We start from the raw sequence: 19,672 nt of genomic DNA, 5'->3' as shown, positions 1-19,672 counted from the left end.
ACTTTATTAAGTTTAATTAGTAAAATAAAAACTCCTTGGTTTTCTTTCCTTAATTTCTTAAATCTTTGAAACTCCTCAGTGCCATAGCCTGGCTTTCAAAGGTCTGTTAAAATGTGACCGTTCTCCTCCTCTATGTCCTTTTCCCTAGGAATCCTCTGGGGTTTCATCCAAGCTAGTGTACACACCATCCACCCAGGAGATACCTCTTCTTAAAAATCAGCTGTTTGTAATCAGGTCTTTATTGATGTACTTTGTTTTTACATCACATGAATGCATTTCCAGATACATCGCTGCCCAATCCAGCAAGGCGTCCCTTTGTAGCAACCATTCAAAAAGGGGGAAAGGTGAAGACAATCAACATATCAGCTGTATCTGACAGTAAGTGTAAACCCTGCTACATTCCAAACAAATAACCTGTCCTTGGGGAAGTTCATTCAAATTATCTGGCATCCTTCCCTTCACAATCTACTACATCTAGAAATTTCTGGTCAAGTCCTACCTACTCTGTAAAACCTTCTCTGACCACCCGAGACTAGAAGATCTCCCCCACTTCATGACTCAGAACCATTCCTTGCTATACCTCTTGGGCACTAGCCACTTATCTGGTATTAGTTATGTGTTCCTGTGCAAGTCTTGTATCTTCTAATGGATTATAATTTGGCATTTAAAGTCCTTCACAACCTGGCCCCAACTTACTTTTCCAGTCATATTCCATATGACTCCCCCTCACATCCTTGACATTTCTTCCATATTGACTTTTATGCTGCACTTTGTCCATGATGCACCACATCCTCTTTCCACACCAATACACATGCTGCTCCTGATGCCTAAGATTCCTTCCCCCTGCCACTTAGAATCTCTGGTTTTCTTCAGGACCCAGCTAAAGGGCCACCTTCTGCAAGAAGCTTTTCCTGCTGTCTCCCAGCTGCTCTCATCTCCTCCCACCTAAATTATGTTGTATTTTTCTTGTCTATATTTTATATACACCCACATGTTGAGCACAAGACTCCTTAAGAGGACTGCTTCATTTTTGTCTTTGTATGTGCAAAGCATAACATGATGTCTAGCAAAGAGTTGGCACTTAATAAATGCTGATTGGTAGATGGATGAATTATAAACAGAAAATATCTTATGCTTGCATCAGAGACGCCGGCATAGACCATGCTAAATTCTCTCCCAAGGCTACTTCCAACGATAGACTTCCAGATATCACTCCACTACTGCTGGTGGATAGGGAAGTAGTTGAAGAGCGGAGATGCTATATTTCATCTATCTTTCATCAGTCAGGCACAAAATGTCAAGTGCCTATTAGGCAACAGGGAGGAGCAGGGGTGAGACAGACAGACAAACACAGAGACAGAGACAGAGAAAAAGAGAGAGAAGGAAAAAGAGAAAGGAGACGAGGAGAGAGAGAGAGAGAGAGAGAGAGAGAGAGAGAGAGAGAGAGAGAGAGAGAGAGAGAGAGAGAGAGAGAGAGATGCTCATATCTCTACAGCTTAGAACCTTTTAAGGCTCTTCTCAGGTGCCAGCTAAAGTCCCACCTTCTCCAAGCAGCCTTTCATGATTTCCCTTAATACTAGTGACTTCCTGCTGTTGATTATGTACAATTTATTTTGCTTGCATATAGTTATTTGCATGGTCTCCTTCATTAAACTTTGAGTTTCTTGAGAGCAGAGATTAGGTTTTGTTTTAGTTTTAGTCTAGTTTTTTTTTTTTTGCCTTTCTTTGTATCCTTAGCACTTAACACAGTGTTTCAGCACATAGTAGGTGCCTAATAAATGCTGTTTGATATGACTTCTTAGTCTCCCTCTAAAGTACTCATCTCCCTGAGTTCAAATCTGATCTCAGACACTTCCTAGCTGTGTGACCCTAAACAAGTCACCTAATCCTGTTTGCCTTAGTTTTCTCATCCATAAAATGAACTGGAGAAGGAAACAGCAAACCACTCCAATGTCTTTGCCAAGAAAAACCCAAATGGGGTCATGAAGAGTCAGACATGACTGAAAAAATGACTAACCAACCACAAAATACCCATCACAATATTATGGGCATAGTACAGGGATCTGATTTCTTTAGCCTATTACTTTCTCATGTAAGAACTCCTTTGACCAATACCACCATTCAGTAGAAATGTAGGTCCTGGGGAGCTGCCTGAGGTATCCAAGATTAAGTGACTTACCCAGGGTCACACTCAGCAGATTAGAGCTTTGCATTTGGTCTTGATGACTCAGTAAGAGTACTCAGGCCAGTATTCTGTTCTCTGTGGACACAGAATATGCTCAACAATGTTTGTTGACTGATTGAAACTGGGCAATATTTATAATGTGTTGGTTGCTTGTCCTTTGCCATCTAGCTTTATCCTAGTCATTCTCCCCTCCTCCCCTTCCAAAACAACAGTATCTAATCAGGGATCTTTGCCAGAAAATCTAAGGGGAAATTCAGGTCTCTAAAGCACTCCATTTGCTCTGTCTGATTATTGGGTAGAAACAACCCAAGGTTTGTTCTCTGGGTGAACATCACTTTTAGTGGTACCCTAATCCCACCTCTACCCTGGGGCCATAAATTGGGATGAGATTGGCATCTTAACAGAGCAAATCCTGAACGAAAGTATAGCGTAGTGGTGAGAGTATTGGGCCTGGACTCAGGACGATCTGAATTCAAATCCAGCCTCAGGTACTTACTAGTGATGTAACCCTGTGCAAGTCACTTAACCTCTGTTCACCTCAGTTTCCTTACTGTAAAATGAGAATACCAAGGGCATCTACCTCCTAGGGGCTGCTGTGAGGATCAAATAAGATAATATTTGTAAAAAAGCACTTAGTATAGTGTTTGGCACATAGTAGGTGCTTAATAAATGCCTCTTTTCTCTCCCCCACCTTACCGCTTCCTTTGGTTTTCTCATCCATGAAATGAGAATGTTGGATTCAGTTACTTCGAAGTTTCATTTTAGCTCTATTTATGACTCTTTGATCCTATGACTTGGTGAACCAATAATTGCTAATTATCAAGTAAGGATCACCTGAACATATGGGGAAGGGGAAGCAGACCAGGCTGAGAGGCAGCATTTTACAGAACAAAGAGCACTGGACTTGGGGTCTATAGACCTGGGTTTGAGTTCAAGGTGCATTACTTAGCATTTGTATATTCTTAAACAATTTAATTCAACAAACATTTATTCAAGTCAGTTAGCCTCTCCCGTCTAGGTCTATAAATTATATCATCGCTAAGGTTTCCTCCAACCCTATAACCTGTATTTGCCACTTAATCTCCTGCCTTCTTTATAAAGGCCATTGCCTAGGATGCCCTCCTTCTTCCTCTCTCCCTTTTGGGAAACTTTAGCTCGTTTTAGACTAAGCTCTAGGGCTGAGGCTCTTCCCTATTCCCTCTGTTGCTAGAACCCACTGTCTAAAATACAAAATAGGTGTTAACACCAAATGTGATTCCTTGCCCTCAAGGAGTTTATATTCTACTAAAGGAAGAGATTTTCCCAGAATAGATAAATAGATAGATAGAGCAGAACAGGAAGGAAGCAAGGGCAGAAAGGGAGTGGATGAGGAGAAAGAGAGAGAGAGAGAGAGAGAGAGAGAGAGAGAGAGAGAGAGAGAGAGAGAGAGAGAGAGAGAGAGAAGGAGGGAGGGAGAGAGAGAAAATGAGAGAGAGAGGAGAAAAAGAAGGAAAGAAAGGAGGGAGGAAGAGAAAGAAACAGAGAAAAAGGGAAGAAAAAAATTTATTCAGCAGAATTATAAGCATCTTGGGGTCAGGGGCTTTCACTGTATATGTGTGTATCCCCAGTGCCTGGTATGTAGTAGGTACTTAATAAATATTCATTGAGTTTTTGATTAACTGCCATTATGCTTGGTGATATGATTAAAAAGCCTGGGAAAACCTTCACTCAAGTCTCTCCACCATTGATGCCTACACTCAAATCAGTTTTTGAGTTAAACACTACCTTTCTCTGACTCAAAATTCAAATCCACATGGGAGGAACCCCACACAAAGTAACCTTTAACACCTCAAAAAAGAACTAGAAATTGAGTCTTCTAGTTTTATAGACAAGGCAACAAAGTCTCATGGAAGTTAAATGACTTGCCAAAGACCCAAAGCTAGAACTGGAGTCTTACGTTCTAGTACAGGATTCTTCTCCCTAGGTAGAATCATTCTAAACCTAGGACCCTGCTGTTGGTGACAATACATAATAAATGCAGAAATAAAAACAACAACCGACATTGATATGGTGCTTTAAAATTCGTGAGGTCCTTCACCTTCATGATCTTGTTTGAGCAGCACAATAGTGCTGTGACGGAACAACTCGAATGGTTATTATTGCTACTTTTACAGGTAAGAATACCGAGGTTCAGAAAGGTTGCCAGTGTAGAGAGAGTGATCTTGGATTTGGAATTTCGACTACAGTCTTTCATCATACCACACAATATAACCAGGAGGAAAATAATGACTTTGCCCACTGAGTGGAATTATTTGGATTCATTTGCATGGAAATACCCAAAGGATCTAGAGACTGTACAGAAAATTCTGGAGCCTAGACCCAGAGAGAGGTTTGTTGGAAGACAGCTCCTGAAATTACTAAAGAGAACTGCCCTCTGGCTATCAGAAATTGATGGGCTTCCAAAGGAACTTCTATTTTACCCTAAGTTAGAGAGATGTTGAGCCTGCAAGTAGGAGGAAGGAGTTCAGAGACTAACCAAATGCCCTCAGGTTCTCATTAGCCAACTTTCTGTTATGTGTTCCAAAAAAGATCCTGGTCCTTGGAGGTGAAGATTCTGAGAGTGACATATCCCCTTCCTTATGAAGAGAAAGAAGATGAGGTTTTCTTTATTTGTTTGATGACTGGGTATGAGAGGAATCTAGTCTTCTAAAAGAGGTAAAGCATAGGCTCTTGTAAAAATGTAAAAGTGAGTTGATGGGGCCCATTTCTTCTCTTATGAGGAGGAGGTAGTAAGTCAGCTAAGGATTCCAGTTAAAGGCCAGGAGAGAGAAGTAAGGCATAGTAGAGATAAGATGCCACACCCAGATAGGTGTAGCCCTGGCAAAGAACAGAGCTTCTAGAGAACAAGTCCGGAGAGACATCGGAGTGTGTCATCAGGAGTTTATCCAGCCATTCTAGAAAGCAATTTGGTACTATGCCCCCCAAAGTCACTAAAGTGTGCATACCCTTTGACCCAGCAATGCCATTGCTGAACCTCTGCCTCAAGGAGATCAAAGAAAGTAAAAGGACCCACATATACCAAAAATATGTAAAGCAGCTCTTTTTGTAGTGGCAAAGAACTGGAAACTAAAGGAGTGTCCATCATTTTGGAGATGGCTGAACAAATTATGGTATATGAATATAATAATGCTAACAATATAATGCTATTATGCCACAAGAAATGATGAAATGAAAGGTTCCAAAGAAACCTCAGAAGACTTGTATGAAATGATTCTGAGCAAAGTGAACAGAACAGGGAGAACAATTTCTATAATAATAACATTTTATAAAGGCAAACAAATTGGAAAGACTTAAGAACTCTGGGCAATGCCATGACCAACCATGGTTCCAAAAGATGGATAAGATAGTTATGGGAAGCTGGGTCTGATTATCCTACTCCAGGGGCCTGGTGCATTTTTTAAAATCCACTGACATCCCTTTAACATGTCAATGTTAGGGGTGCTCTGGAGGATGGATGACTTGGTGTCCTGCTCAAAGGCCTGAAAGAGAAACTCTGCTTGATACAAATTGGATGATCAAGAGTGGTGGTGGGCCTTGGGCAAGGGAAGTTGTTAAAAGGAAGCATGAAGGACTTTTGTTACAAATATCCCTTCCTTTAAAGTCAGGATCCATTCATTGAATCATATTTCAGAATTGGAAGGGACTTTTAGATCAATTCATATTTAAACAAGAACCCTCCTCTACAATGTTCCCAGCAAGGAGGCTCCTGTTTAAAGACCTTCAGAGGTAGGAAGCATACCATTTTCCCAGGCTTCCCCTTATGCTTTTTTCCTAAACCTTAATTGTTAGGAAGTTTTTTCTGTTTGGCTGAAGTTTGTCTCCCCAACAAAAATCACCCACTGATCCTATTTCTACCCTCTGTGGTCAAGTAGAACAAGTCTAATCCATTACCCATCACCCTGGATGTCCTGTAGGAACCTCAAAGTTGGCATAGCCCAAGTGGAACTCATTATCTTTCCTCCTAATTCACCCTTTTTCTGAACTTCCCTATTTCAGTCGAAGGTACCATGGTACTTCGTCACCCAAGTTCACGACCTCAGAATCATACTTGATTCTTTTACTTTCCCCAGGTATCTGATCAGTTGTCAAACCCTGCCTTTCCCAGCCCTACTTAACCTTTGTGCCTTCCCTCTAGGTTAATTATTGGGTATTTATCCTGTGTTTAGCTTATTTGTACATTTTTGTTGGTTTGTTGACTCCCCCACTAGATTGTGATCTCCTCAAGGCAGGGAATGTGTTTTGTCTTTTTTTTTTTTTTGGTATCCCCAGTGCTTTCCACAATGCCTGGCATTGTCCTTGATAAATGTCGGTGCTTAATAAATGCTTGTTAATTTGCCTTGCCTCCATGATACATCCTGAATATGTCTCTTTCTCTGTCTTCACTGGGCCATCACGCTAGTGATTGCCCTTATCACCTCTTGCCCATTCTATTACAATAACCTCCCTTTTGGTCTCTCTTCCTCCATTGTCTCCCCTCCCCTATCTATACTCTACACAGCTACTAAAGTGAGATTCCAAAAAACCCAAAAAAATAGCTCTGATCATGTTACGTGCTTATTCAAAACCCTCTTGTGACTCTAGGATCAAATGCAAACTTCTTTGTTTTGGCATTCCGTCCTTCATAATCTGGCCTCTGCCTACATTTTTAATTACCCATTACTTTCCTTCACACATTCTTCAGTCCACTCAGGCTGGACTATTTGTTGTCCGTATCTCGCCTGTGCCTTTGCACTTGTACCTAATGCTTATAATACCCTCTGTCCTCATTTCCAGAACTCTAACCTCCTTCAAAGTTCAGCTAAAGCGTGATCCCCTATTTCAGAGCCAGTCTGATTCCCCCTTACCCCTTCTCCTGGCACTAATGCACCTTTGTTGTCCCAAATTACTTGATATTAGCTTTGTGTATCTTTTGCATGTTCTTTAAAGTATACATACTTTTTCTGGTAGAATATAAGTTCCTTGAAGACAGTGACTGCTTAATTTTTATCTTTGTATCCCCAGTACCCAGTAGTGCCTGGATGAAAGTGGATGCTTAATAAAAGTATGTTGATGAATTGATTCAAGGGTCTCATACCCACTGCTATTGAATCTTAATTAAAGGTGGGACTGAGAAGTGAAAATATCTTACAATGTACTGTCAGCATCTATAAAGATGAGAGTCTATCTGAAAGACTTTCTTTTGATGGCAAACAAAAAGTGAGTACTGCTGGAGACAGAGTTCATTCCCTTATTTCATTTAAGTGTGAACCCCAACCGGCCAATCCCAGGATGGGAAGACCCATTCCTATTCTGGATGCTTACATCTGTCCAGCTCTAACCTGTCTGCAGACCACCAGTCTCAGATTTCCAACTGCCTATTGGATGTTTTGAACTGGATGTCTTATAGACATCCCAGACATTCAGTCCCAAACTGAATTCATTATTCTCTCTCCTTCCCCACCCCCCCCCCCACCCCCCCCCGCCGCTTAAACCCTATCCTCTTCCTAGCTTCCCTGTTACTGTAGAGTAATTGTTTCTCTTTTACCCAGGAACCCTGAGGGTCTTCCCCTTCCAGTTTGATTTTTTTTATTAAAGGGGCCATCCCTTGAGTAACTTAAAGAAGCCTATTCATTGAATGGGTGTATCTCACTCAAAGTGAGAATGCTATAAGACCTTAGCCTGAAAGGCCAGGGTCTCCCATTGCATCCTGAGCCATCTCCAGTCATCCTGATGAATGCCAGGCCACTGGACCCAGATGGCTCAGGAGAAGAAAATGAGGCTGGTGACCTTGCACAGCCCTTCCTCACTCAAATCAAAGTCAACTGCAAGTCATGTCATCATCTTGATATCATGGGCCTCTTGGAGAATGAAGGACAAAAACAGCAACAACAAGAGGGTACTTCCTATGTTCTAGTCACTTGGGCTCAGATGGAGGCATCATCCTTGACTCCTTACTCTCTCAGCTCCATATCCAATCAGCTGCAAAGTACTATCATTTTTACCTTCACAAACATCCCTTATATATGCCCTTTTATGCCCTCTCATACTATACCACCCTGGTCCAGACCCTCACTACCTCACTCTCAGATTATAACAATAGCCCTCTAGATGGTCTCCCTGCCACAAGTCTCTCCCCACTCCAGTCCATCCTCCATTCAGCCTTCAAAACTGATCTTCAAAAAGTGCAAACCTGACCAGTCTCTCTCTCTCTCTCTCTCTCTCTCTCTCTCTCCTCTCTCTCTCTCTCTCTCTCTCTCTCTCTCTCTCTCTCTCTCTCTCTCTCTCCCTCTCTCTCTCTCTCTCTCTCTCTCTCCCGCTCTCCCTCCCTCTTTCTCTCTATCTGTCTATCTCTCTCTCACACACACACCATCAACTCTGCTTGTTTTCTTTGGCTTTCAATATTCCCCTCAATGCTTATTTCTGCCTTCTGTTGAGTATTTCCAATTTATCTTATCTTGCATGTACATAATTGTCTGCATGTTGTCTCAACCACCAGACTGTGAGCTCCTCAAGAGTAAGGACTGCGTTACCTTTCTTCAAGTTCCCAGCATTTAGCACAGTAATTGGCATATAATAGTTATGTAATAAACACTGGTTGACTGACCGGTTACAGGAAAAGGTTGCTACCATGTGGATAAATCCATAAAGTAGATAATGCAAAAACAATTTTCATTTAGCTCCATAATGCACATGTTTTAAAAAATAGTACAATTTTCTTTCTTAATGATACCTAGTTCAGGCTAATATTAAAACAAGTTTGCTTACCTGAATGGGCAAAAAAGGAGTCCCCAGAGGCTTGCTGGGGCAGAGGAAATCAGAATGGGATTATACATATTACTCTCTGTCCACACGTTGGTTAATTTCCATGTGGATGTTCAAGTTAGTATTCTGTATGGCTATCTGTTTGCTAGAGCTCAAATCATTTCAGATAAGAAAAAGAGATCCAGCTAATCCCACATGATGGGATTTAATATTCCACAAAATGGAATAAGTGGTATCCTATGGGGCAGGAGTGCTTAACCAGTTTTGTGTCATGGTAATGCTTATGGGTACCTCTGAGAATAATGTGTTTAAATGTATAACATAAAATACATGAGACTATAAAGAAAACCAGTTTTTTTGAAGTTCATACAGAAGTTCATAAGAAAGAACATACTTCTGGTCCTTCTTAACATTAATGCACTCCTTCTGAGATCATCTCCAGTTTATTCTGTTTACATCTCGCTTGTAAGTGTTTGTATGTACTCTGTCTCTCTCTTTAGATTGTGAGCTTCTTGAGAGCAGGGACTGTTTTTTACTCTCTTCACTTCTAGCACTTAGCCCAGCACATAGTAGGTGCTTGTCAATTTGATCAAATACACAAAAGAATCCCAAAGATGACACAAATATACAGTCAATCATATTCATAGAGCTGGAAAAGACCTTAGAGATTATTTAGTCCAACCCCTTTACTCTACAGAAAAGGGACCAGGTCCAGTGAGGGCCTTTGCAATGGTGTCCTCCATATCTGGAAGGTTCTCCCTCTCCATCTCCATCTCCTAGGATCCCAAGTCTCCTTCAAGATTTAGCTCAAACCTGGCATGGTAGTACAAATCTATAATCTCAGCTACCAGAGAGGCCGAGACCAGGGAGACTGGTGGATCTTTTCTGCTCAGGAGTTTTGAGCTGTGGCAGGTCTAAAGACGATCAGGTGTCTACACTAAGTCCAGTATTAGTGTAGTGAGTCCCTTGCGGGAAGGGAACTGGGGAGGTAGGGACACCAGCTTGTCTCAGGAAGAACAGGCCAATTCAAGTTGGTAGTGAAACAAGTGAAAGCTTCTGTGATCATCAGTGGTGGAATCTGGCCAACGAGTGACTGCTGAGCTTCTCACCTCTGCAAGATTGGAAGACCCAGTCTCCAAACAGACTTAGCTCAAATTCCACCTTCTACAGCAGATCTTTTTCTGTCCCCCCAGCTACTAGTATACTATCTCCTCTAAGGTTATCTTCCATCCATTGTGCATGTATTTTGTATACACTTATTGATTTATATGTTGTCTCTCCCAGTAGAACGCCGGCTCCTTGAGGGCAGGGAATGTTTTTTGCTTTGTTTTCATATCCCCTTTGCATCTTGTACACAGGAAGCACTTAATAAGTGCTTTTTGATTATTTGTAGCTAGTAAATACTACAGCCCAGGGTTCAAACTCACAAATGACAAGGAGCAGAACTAGGAGTCTTCTATCTCCCAAGAGCCATTGCTCTCTCCACTGTACCGCATTGCCTAAGACATCTTCTGGTTTTAACAACACTTTATGTTCTATGGGTCAGAGAAGTAAGCTAATCTGGTCCCTCTTTCTAGGGAACACTGGGCTAAGAAGGAGTAGCTGGGTCATCTTTTGTTCCAAGCTTCTGATGTTCACCTACATCTGGTTTTCCCACTCATTAACTCCAAGATCCTGAGAACAACTTCCTGTTCTTTATTCAGATAGCTTCTCTCTCTCCCTCCCAAGGCTGTTCTCTATAACTTAACTCTCTCTAGGAAACCTTCTCTAAATAAAGGAGTACATGAATCAGTTGCTCCTACTTTGTACCCCACCAACCAAACAAACAAACCACCTCCAAACAGCCTGAGACCTTTGAGTTCCTTGAAGGATAAGGTTAAAAGGAAGAGAGAGGCAAGTAAGATATTGAAAGAAAGGACAGTTACCCACATTTCCACCTTGAGAATCCTTGCCCTAAGAGTTATGATCCCTAACTTTTCTAGAGTTGTCAGAAGGGAAGGGAATAAGGATTCATTTAACACCTACTATGTGCCAGGCACTGTGGCTAAGGTTTTGGTTTTTTTTTTACAAATATTATTTTATTTGATCCTTACGATAATCCTGTAAGGTAGGTGCTTTTATTATCCCCGTTTTGTAGCTGAGGAAACTGAGACAGAGACTGAATGACTTGCCTGGGTTCACACAGCTAGTTAAGTATCTAATGCTAGATTTGCACTTGGGTCCTCCTGACTTCAGACTCTATCCATCCCATCACCTACCTGCTTATGGACTTCTCTGTTTTGTTCTTTGACATTTTATTATTCACCTCTTGAATGGCACACATACATTAATTTCCACATCAGAGTGGATTGAAATTACTTTTATTTTGGGAATGGAGGCAGAAGTTCACAGCTCACCCCTTGACACTCTAGGGTGGCAGGGAGCCAGGTCTGAGAGTCACAGTTCCAGAGGGAGGGACTTCTGTATGCTTTCTGCCCCTTGTTTGGCACAGGGTGAGCCCTAAATGGATATTCACTGATGGCTGAGGCTCTGGAAAAACAAGTCAACTAGACAGAAGGGCCCTCTTTTCTAGTATCCTTCCCTGCAAAAGGGGCAGATGAGGACATTAGTCCTGGCAAAAATTACGGGTAGGATCCTCAGACCTGACACATTCTGATCCCTCTGGAATAAAGCCCTAAGCACAGTATATATCCTCCCTCTACACAAAAATGGTATCAGTATGAGGAGAGGAGGGTCTAGTTTCAGGAGCAAAATAAGGGACAGATTCAAACGGAGTCGAAGATGATGCTCTCTAGAGGAGAGGATGGAGACCAGGGGCATCACTGAGCTCCTTGTAGTGGCATGGAACTACTGAGCAAAGTTTTATGTTGACAAGGAATTAGTCCAAAGTCAGCAAAGTCTGACCCACATGAAAGGAGTTTGAGCCTTCCAACAGAAGAGCTAATGTTCTTCCACCAATTAGTCTGTAGTAAGTTACCATCAGACTCTCCAGTTCTCTCTCCAAAGAAGTATTTTAGGGAACATTTGAGCATATTAAAATTTCAAATAGTTTTCTCTAAGTCTCATTTTGCTCTGAGGCCCTAGAAAGAAAGGCTAATGCTTTGTTGCAGGGTTTTTCCCTTAAACTTTTAGCCTCACCTCTGACAGCACTTTCCATTTTATCTTTGCAAGGGTCCTTATTTAAGTCCCTCTTTCATGTATCTAGATACTTTCCCATTTCTAGGGCATCTCTGGCTCTGGTACAAAAATGCTTTCTTGATTAACCTCATTAAATCCTTCTATCTTGTTTCCCTGGATGGAAACCCAGGGCGTAAGGTTCCAGGGTTGGGGGTGGGGACCGAAGAGGAAACAAATGGATTTCTCTCTGGTAGGACTGTAAGGAGAGGGTCTTACTTACCCAGAAGCAGATTCATGAGGACCTCCTGCCCTGCAAGAGTGCTGCTTTTCACCAGGCAGATAATGGTGCCCCCAATCCAAGGGATTCCATGCCCTGTGATCCCAATGAGTTTGACCATAGAGCGGGCACTGCCCCAGGAGGCAGCTCGGTTGGCACAGACCCCCAGCCTCTTGGACATACAGATATCAATAGCCAGCAAGGAGTTGAACGCAATTCCCTTGAAGGATGGGTTTAGCTGCATGCAGTCCTCTTCGGGCAGCTGCTGGGACTGCCTCCGCTCCTTGGACCCCTCATTCGGTGGCGGGGCCTGCACAGATGGGCCTGCTGTCTTCCTGCTTGAGCTCCTGTTCTCCTGAGCCCCCTTTAAAGGCTGGTTCAGTGACAGGAATTCAGCCCTGTTTAGAACATTATTTCGGTCCCGTGCCCGGGACCTGCTTTGAGAGGCTGGCATGACAGCCTTGGATTGGCTCACAAAGAAAAAGGCCCTCTGCCCAAGATGAGCCAGGGACACCCCACTCAGATAGCTGTTCTCTCTCCCCCAAGCCAGGAGATTCTATAAAGAACCACAATTCCCTCCTCTTGCAGACTTCTCTTGCACAAACCGCTGTAGTTAAATATAGAGTAGAGGAATGCACATGGCTGTTTACTTCATTGCTTCTACCAAGCTTGAAAGAAGAATTAATGCCAGCTTCGGCAGCCAATCCAGCCCTGAAGAGCAGGGATTATGTCCAATGGATTTGGAGAAGAGGAGGGTGATTCTCTCAGCTGAGGTCTGACAGCTTTGGGCCTGGGCTATTTAAATCTTCCAATTGCTTCCAATCTTTTAAAGAACTCTGGGAAATGTAGTTTTTGTTTTTGAATTTTTGTTGTTGTTTCTCATGCTATTTGAGGTCTTTTTTTTGCAGTTCAGTCCTGATGGTGCTGTAAATCAGCATTTTCTTTGAGAATTGAGAATTACAGATAACCCAAGTTATTCATGATTTGCTCAGCAGACATTCAATAAACTAGCCCAGCCTCCTCGTTTGTTCTGAGGGGGCTGTCCACAGCCCCATGTAACAGACAGTGGAGCTGAGGCTAAGAGCCTCATGCCTGGCACTAGATGGAGTTAATGGGAGAGAAAGAATTACCATTCAGGTCTTCCTGGCCCTCAGCCCTGGCCTATGTCAATCCTGCCACACCCACTCTGACAGCATTTCATTAGACTGGCAGTCAATTTTTCCCCCTGGTACTAGATTTGGCATCTGTACAACACAGCCCAATCTAATTGAAATTTGTAGGATTTGATTTCCATTAGAGAGAGGTGTGATAAAATGGTCTGGGTAATGGATCTACTCTCAAGAGATTCCTGCAAAAGCCTCAGAACTTTGCAAAAGTGCAAGAGCCTGGCCACCAGCTCAGTAACAGTCATCTGGGGATCCTGAATCTGCTTCTGGAGGAGGGTCCAACGCAGATCCATTCTTCCCTCTCCCCTCCCAGTCATTAAGTCAGAGGAACCTAAAGTATTTTATTCTTTCACAACATTGTGGCTTTTGGTCCCATTTTAGGGGTGAATGAAAAATGAAAGTTGGCTTGTTTGGAATGAGTGAAATGAGTGGCAAAGATTATTTGAGCCTCCTGGCTCAGGATCCAGGAACCTGGCTCTTCATTTGTCAGGGAGATAGCTGTTTTGACAGGAGTTAACACCCATTCAGTGAATGGGTCTCTTTGGGAGGTGAATAAAAGAATGGCCCCTTTGATTTTTTTTTTTTAAAGTGAGAACTTGAAAAGACCTTAGTCTAAAAGGTCCAGGGTCTCCCATTGTATCCTGAGCTATCTTCAATTGTCCTGATGAATATCTGGCCTCTGGACCCAGATTGATCTGGAGGAGAAAGTGAGGTTGGTGACCTTGCACAGCCCTCCCTCACTCAAATCAAAGTCAACTGCAAGTCATGTCATCATCTCCCTGATGTCATGGTCCTCTTCGAGAATGAAGGACAAACACAATAAACTGCTTTGATAGCTGAACAGGTTGAGGAAATCTCTTACCTATCAGCTGCTCCTGAATGTTGCCTGTGGCCTCCTAGGAATACCATCCACTATCATTGGGAAGAAGGAAGCATCATGTGGTGATTAAGGGAGTGGAGAGGTGGCCTATGGCCATCTTTGTCTCTGATATTCTTTGTGGCTTTGAAGTAAATTGCTTCTATCCCTGATCACCCCATTCAAAGAGTAGAAAGGAAAAGAGTCCCTCCAGCCTTTGATCATTCCAGCCCTGACATGTCTGGAGCTGAGAACAAGTCTTTAGTCACCTGCCAGGCCTGATGAAGAGAGCCAGGCCCGTAGATACCTTTCTTCTTCCCCTTGTTGGACACTGGAGTTTCAAATATACTTCAAACTATGTGAGAAATGGGCTTCCTGGTGATACAAGTATGGATTCTTATCTAGCAATTTCCCCACCCTTTCCAGTGGATAACAATGGATAATGTGTACTTATCAGACTTTCTCAAGTGCCAGAGATGTCCCTGGACAGCCTCTCCTCAGGACTGGCTGCAAAGCCCTGGTTTTCCATGGGGTGGCACCTCACTCTGTCCTCCCTAGTCACCCACATGTAATCATAGCCACCAAGGACCACATGACTCTGCTGGGCCTCAAAAGAAGACTGAGAAACCTAGCCCTTTTGGGCTGTTGCTATTAATATCCTGACAGCATGTGTCAGCATCTCAGGGATGACTGGATGTTGCTCTAGACAGGGTGTGGGGACAACAGTTGTCTTGGACCTTGGGGAGATGAACAGCTGGGGTACAGAGAGCCAGCTTTGCCATGGACTCAGAAGGTGGCTGACCTCAAGAAATGGGCTACTCTGTGTGCTGCTGAAAAATGGAAATGCTAATCTTAAGCTACTTCTTGCTGGGTTGATTGCATGGACTCTCTCTCTCTCTCAATCAATCAATCAATCAAACAATTGACAGTTCTTTATTGAGTGCCCACTAGATGCTAGGCACTGTGAGGGAGAAAGAATGAGTTTGAGATATGGTCCCAGTTTCCAGGAACATAAAGACAAAACTCAAGCATGTGAGACAAAAATAATAAATGATACAAGTTTGTTTAAATAAATGCTGCACAGTGTGGCATAGATCATTAGTGCTAAGTAGGATCAACTTATCAGAGACAGAAGGGTACAGTGGGGTACACTGGGGTGTAAGAGTACAGTAAAAAAAAACTTTGGATAGGGCAGAGGAAATAGGCCTGAATCCCAATCTTACCACTTACTCAAGTGATTTGGACAAGTTACTCAACCTCTTTGGGACTTACTTAGTTTTCCCTCATCTGCAAAATGAAGTGCCAGACTAGATGAGTTCTACATCTATAAACAAAAATTGTTCTTTTGTATCCATATAAATAAATCAATCACCACAACAACTCACATTTACTAGTAGTTTAAGTAGTTTCTTCACAAAAATCCAATGAGGTAGAAAATACAACCCACCACCAGCAACACCCAATAGAATCATAGAATGTTACAGATGGAAAGGAACTGGTTAGACTCTGGTAATGGGTACCACAAAAATAAAAGAAGAGGTAGGGAGGGGAGAAGGCAGGGGAATTCAAGTTTCATTCAATTGTGGTTCTTAGCCTGAACTGGAAATAAACCATAGAGAGGCAAAAGTAGTTTGTGGGAAAAGGATGGGAAAGAGGAGAGACGGAGTTTGCTTTCAATCCAGGGTGGAAGCCATACAACTGTGCAGCAAATAAACAAAAATGAAAAGGAATCTATATTAAAGTATTATTAATAACCATCTTCTCTTATCCCAGTCCCTTCCCATCCGGGTGTTGTTTTCTCAGTTCAGATTGCTAAGGTTGCTGCTATTGGGTTATTTCAGTCGAGAAATCTGATCCTTCCCTAGGTTTATTTTAGCACCTTGGAGAACTCCCAGTGCTGTCACGGACCTCAGGATCTGGGCAGGCCTTCCCTTTCTCTCAATTTTCTCTCTCTCTCTCTCTCCCTCTCTCTCTCTGTCTCTCTCTGTCAATTCTCTCTCTGTGTGTCTCTGTCTCAATTCTCTGTCTCTGTCTTTCTCTTTCTGAATTCTGTGTGTATGTGTCTCTGTCTCTCTCAATTCTCTGTCTCTCTGTCTCTGTCTCTCCCTCGCTCAATTCTCTCTCTCCGTTCTGTGTGTATGTCTCTCTGTGTCTCTCTCAATTCTCTCTCCGTGTGTGTCTCTGTCTCTCAATTCTCTCCTCTCTCTCTTTCTCTCTCTCTTCTCATGTATCTTTCTCTCTGAATTCTCTGGGTGTGTGTGTTTCTCTGGATTCTCTCTCTGTGTGTGTCTCTGTCTCTCTCAATTCTCTGTGTGTGTGTCTCTCAACTACCCCCTCCCCTGTCTCTCTCCTCTCTTTCAATTCTCTCTCCCCTCCACCCCCATAAGGGATGGCTAGCTTCCTTCCATTTCCTTTTCCTGATGTGGGTGGGGAGGGAGATCATGATTCTTAGCAGAGTGATACCAAGACTGCAGAACCTGTCTGTCCCTTGGCACAGCTCCAAAAAACTCTGGAAACACCAACAGCCTTCCTCCTTCTTGCCTGCACCAAGATCACTGCACAGCCATCAGTAGGACGTCCAGGAAGCAGCAAGACACTTGCATCCAACCCTCTTTTCATTGTGGAGATAGCTGTTTCCTGCTGCTGATTTGAATTTGAGATGAGGAAGAAGGTATATAGAGGGTGGGGGGTGGTGAGGGTACATGAATTATCACCCTACAATGGCAAGAGCCCAGAAAGCAAAGTCAAGAGATTGTTCCACCTCTGTCTTGCTGCATTGACCTTGTGTATTTGTGCCTCAGTTTCCCTATGTATAAAATGAGTACAAAACTATCTATTCTAACAACCTCACGAGGCTGTTATGTAACTCAAAAGAGATTGTGTATGTGAAAATTACTTTATAAAAGTATAGGATTCTTGGTAATATAAGACATTATTGTGATGTAAAGCCTCAGTTTCCTTTTCGGTAAAATGAGGGGATTGGATTAGGTGACTTTTAAATTCCTTCTAGCTCTATATCTATGACCTCAGAGGTGACTGATGGAGCAGCAGACAGAGTGTTGAACCTGGATTAAGAAGCCCTAAACTGAAATCTGGCTTCAGCCATTTACTAGCTGTGTAACCTGGACAAGTTGCTTAATCCTCTGTTTGCCTCAGTTTCCTCAACCGTAAAATGGAGATAATAACAGCACCTATCCCACAGGGTTGTTGCGAGGATCAAATGTGGAAATACTCGTAATACTATGCTTGGCATAGTGCCTGACACATAGTAGGGACTATAAAAATGCTTATTTCTTTCTCCCCTCTCCTCTTATGAAATTGAGGGAAAGAATGGCACTGGCTACTTTCAGTAAGAACAACCCTGAGCTTTCCACATATACTCCATCCTGTGCTCACAAACAGGAATAGAGATTGAACTTGTGTTTTCATTAGTGTAGGGATAGCTCAGTAAAGAAATTCTATTAATGCAGGTTGGCACCTTCTCTACAATTTCTAGTCTTAGAGAGATGCCTGATGCATTGAGAAATTAAGTGACTTGCCTAGGATCACACAGTCAGGATGTGTTAGAAGCAGGACCTGAATTCAGGTCTTTCTGACTTTGAGGTTAATTCTTCTATCCTCTGTGCCATGCTATTTCTCTCTCTCCTCTCTCTCTCTCTCTCTCCTCTCTCTCTCCTCTCTCTCTCTCTCTCTCTCTCTCTCTCTCTCTCTCTCTCTCTCTCTGTCTCTGTCTCTCTCTCTCCCTTCCCTTCTATTTCTCACACTCCATCTCTGCCTCTCCCCCTGCCCTCCCTCCCTCTCTCCTGCCTCTTTCTCTATTTCTCTGCCTCCCTCCTCCACTCCCCTTATATCTGTGTCTGTCTCTGTGTTTCTGTTTCTCTTCCTCCCTCTCTCCTCAATCTCTCTCTCTTTCTCTCTCTCTTTCCTTTCCTCTTCCCTCCTCCTCTCTTTCTCCCTCCTTCTGGTAGAGGTAAAGTATGATAAGTATTCAGAGACAGTCCCACACAAGTGAATCACATTTACACTACCACCCTCAACTCTTCCCCCCTCCCCCCTCTCTCTGTCCCTCCTCACCGTACTCAGGATCCTACTGTGAAGCCAACCCTTTCCTCCCCATCCTGGACTACAACTCCCCCATTGTCCAGAGATGCAAGGACAGTCTATAATTTTCTATTGGCTTCCCTTCTGGTCAGTAACTGGGGAAAGGAACAGGGTATAAACAGAACTCTGTCTCCTAGGGCAACAGCATTTCAGCTTTTAACTTTTCACTCTGGAAAAAAAGTAATTGCCTCCATTTTTCTGTCCTTTAACAAAAAAAATCATGGCTCATAATAACCTGTCTGCTGAAATGGGCATTCTCTCTTTGGGGAAAGACTTAGTGGGTCATAGCAGATGTTCCTGCCTATTCCTCTATCTAGAACTAAGGCTTCACTCCAGGTTGCTAAGTGAGATTATTTAGCATAAGTTGAAGCAATCTCCTCAGATACCTGGAAGTAATTTTATGAAACCAAAAAGTCTCAATGGCTATTCTAGCCCTAAAGCCTCATTCCATATGCCTAAGAAAGATTTTTCTGGGACCTTTCACCAGGTATCTCAAAAGGCTTTGGAGAGACCAGAGCTTTGGGGAGGGAAAGTACCTCATTACTCCAAAGGATTTATTTCATCAGAATAGGTACCCTTGCCACTTCTGCTCGTTAAATCACAAGCTATCCTTATATTTCCTCACCCAGCATGGTGTTGAAAAATAAAATTCCTTTTCTTTAAATTATGTACTTGAAAAGTATAAACAAACATAAATGTTTCCCTTTACAAAGAACAGAAAAAGAGACCTTCACATATATACCTCAGCTCTCTTGTGGGACTTTTACTCACATCTTTTCATCAATCCTCATAGAAGATCCATCTGATGAACTGAAGAGCTTTGGTTCTTTTAACATTTAAGGGATCCTAGTGTGACACTTGAACTATCCATCTTGTTATCCTTACTCTTAAAATAAAAAGATGTGTATTGTTATCTTTTGCTTTTAATTTGCCTTTATTTTCAGATATAGATATATCTTTGCCTCTCCTTCACAGTTACTCATTGTAACAAAGAATTAAATGGAGAAAAATAAATGGTTAGGCAAAGTTAATCAGGACATCAACCAAGTCTGACAGCATAGTCAGTGTTCCACACCTATAGTTCTTCACCCTTGCAAACAAAGGAGAAAGGTGTATTTTCTCCTCCCTTCCTGGGAGCCAAGCTCGAACATTATAATTACGTAACTTTGGTTTATTTGTTTCTTTCTTCT

The 19,672-nt window shown here is 42.5% G+C and overlaps 1 protein-coding gene across 1 annotated transcript in view; it reads right to left on the bottom strand.

Moving 5' to 3' along the window:
• The window catches only part of PLPP7 (phospholipid phosphatase 7 (inactive)), a 38,814-nt gene extending 25,766 nt beyond the window's left edge, over nucleotides 1-13,048 (bottom strand). The window contains exon 1 of the mRNA XM_072632753.1: nucleotides 12,363-13,048. Coding sequence (XP_072488854.1) covers nucleotides 12,363-12,813 — 451 coding nt within the window. The 5' untranslated portion in view covers nucleotides 12,814-13,048. The remainder of the gene's footprint in view (nucleotides 1-12,362) is intronic.
• Nucleotides 13,049-19,672: the final 6,624 nt, after the last annotated feature.

This window comes from Notamacropus eugenii, chromosome 1, assembly GCF_028372415.1.
Source record: "Notamacropus eugenii isolate mMacEug1 chromosome 1, mMacEug1.pri_v2, whole genome shotgun sequence".
NCBI lineage: Eukaryota > Metazoa > Chordata > Mammalia > Diprotodontia > Macropodidae > Notamacropus > Notamacropus eugenii.
The sequence above is the reverse complement of the archived record's forward strand: the minus strand, read 5'-3'. Positions and strand labels throughout refer to the sequence as shown.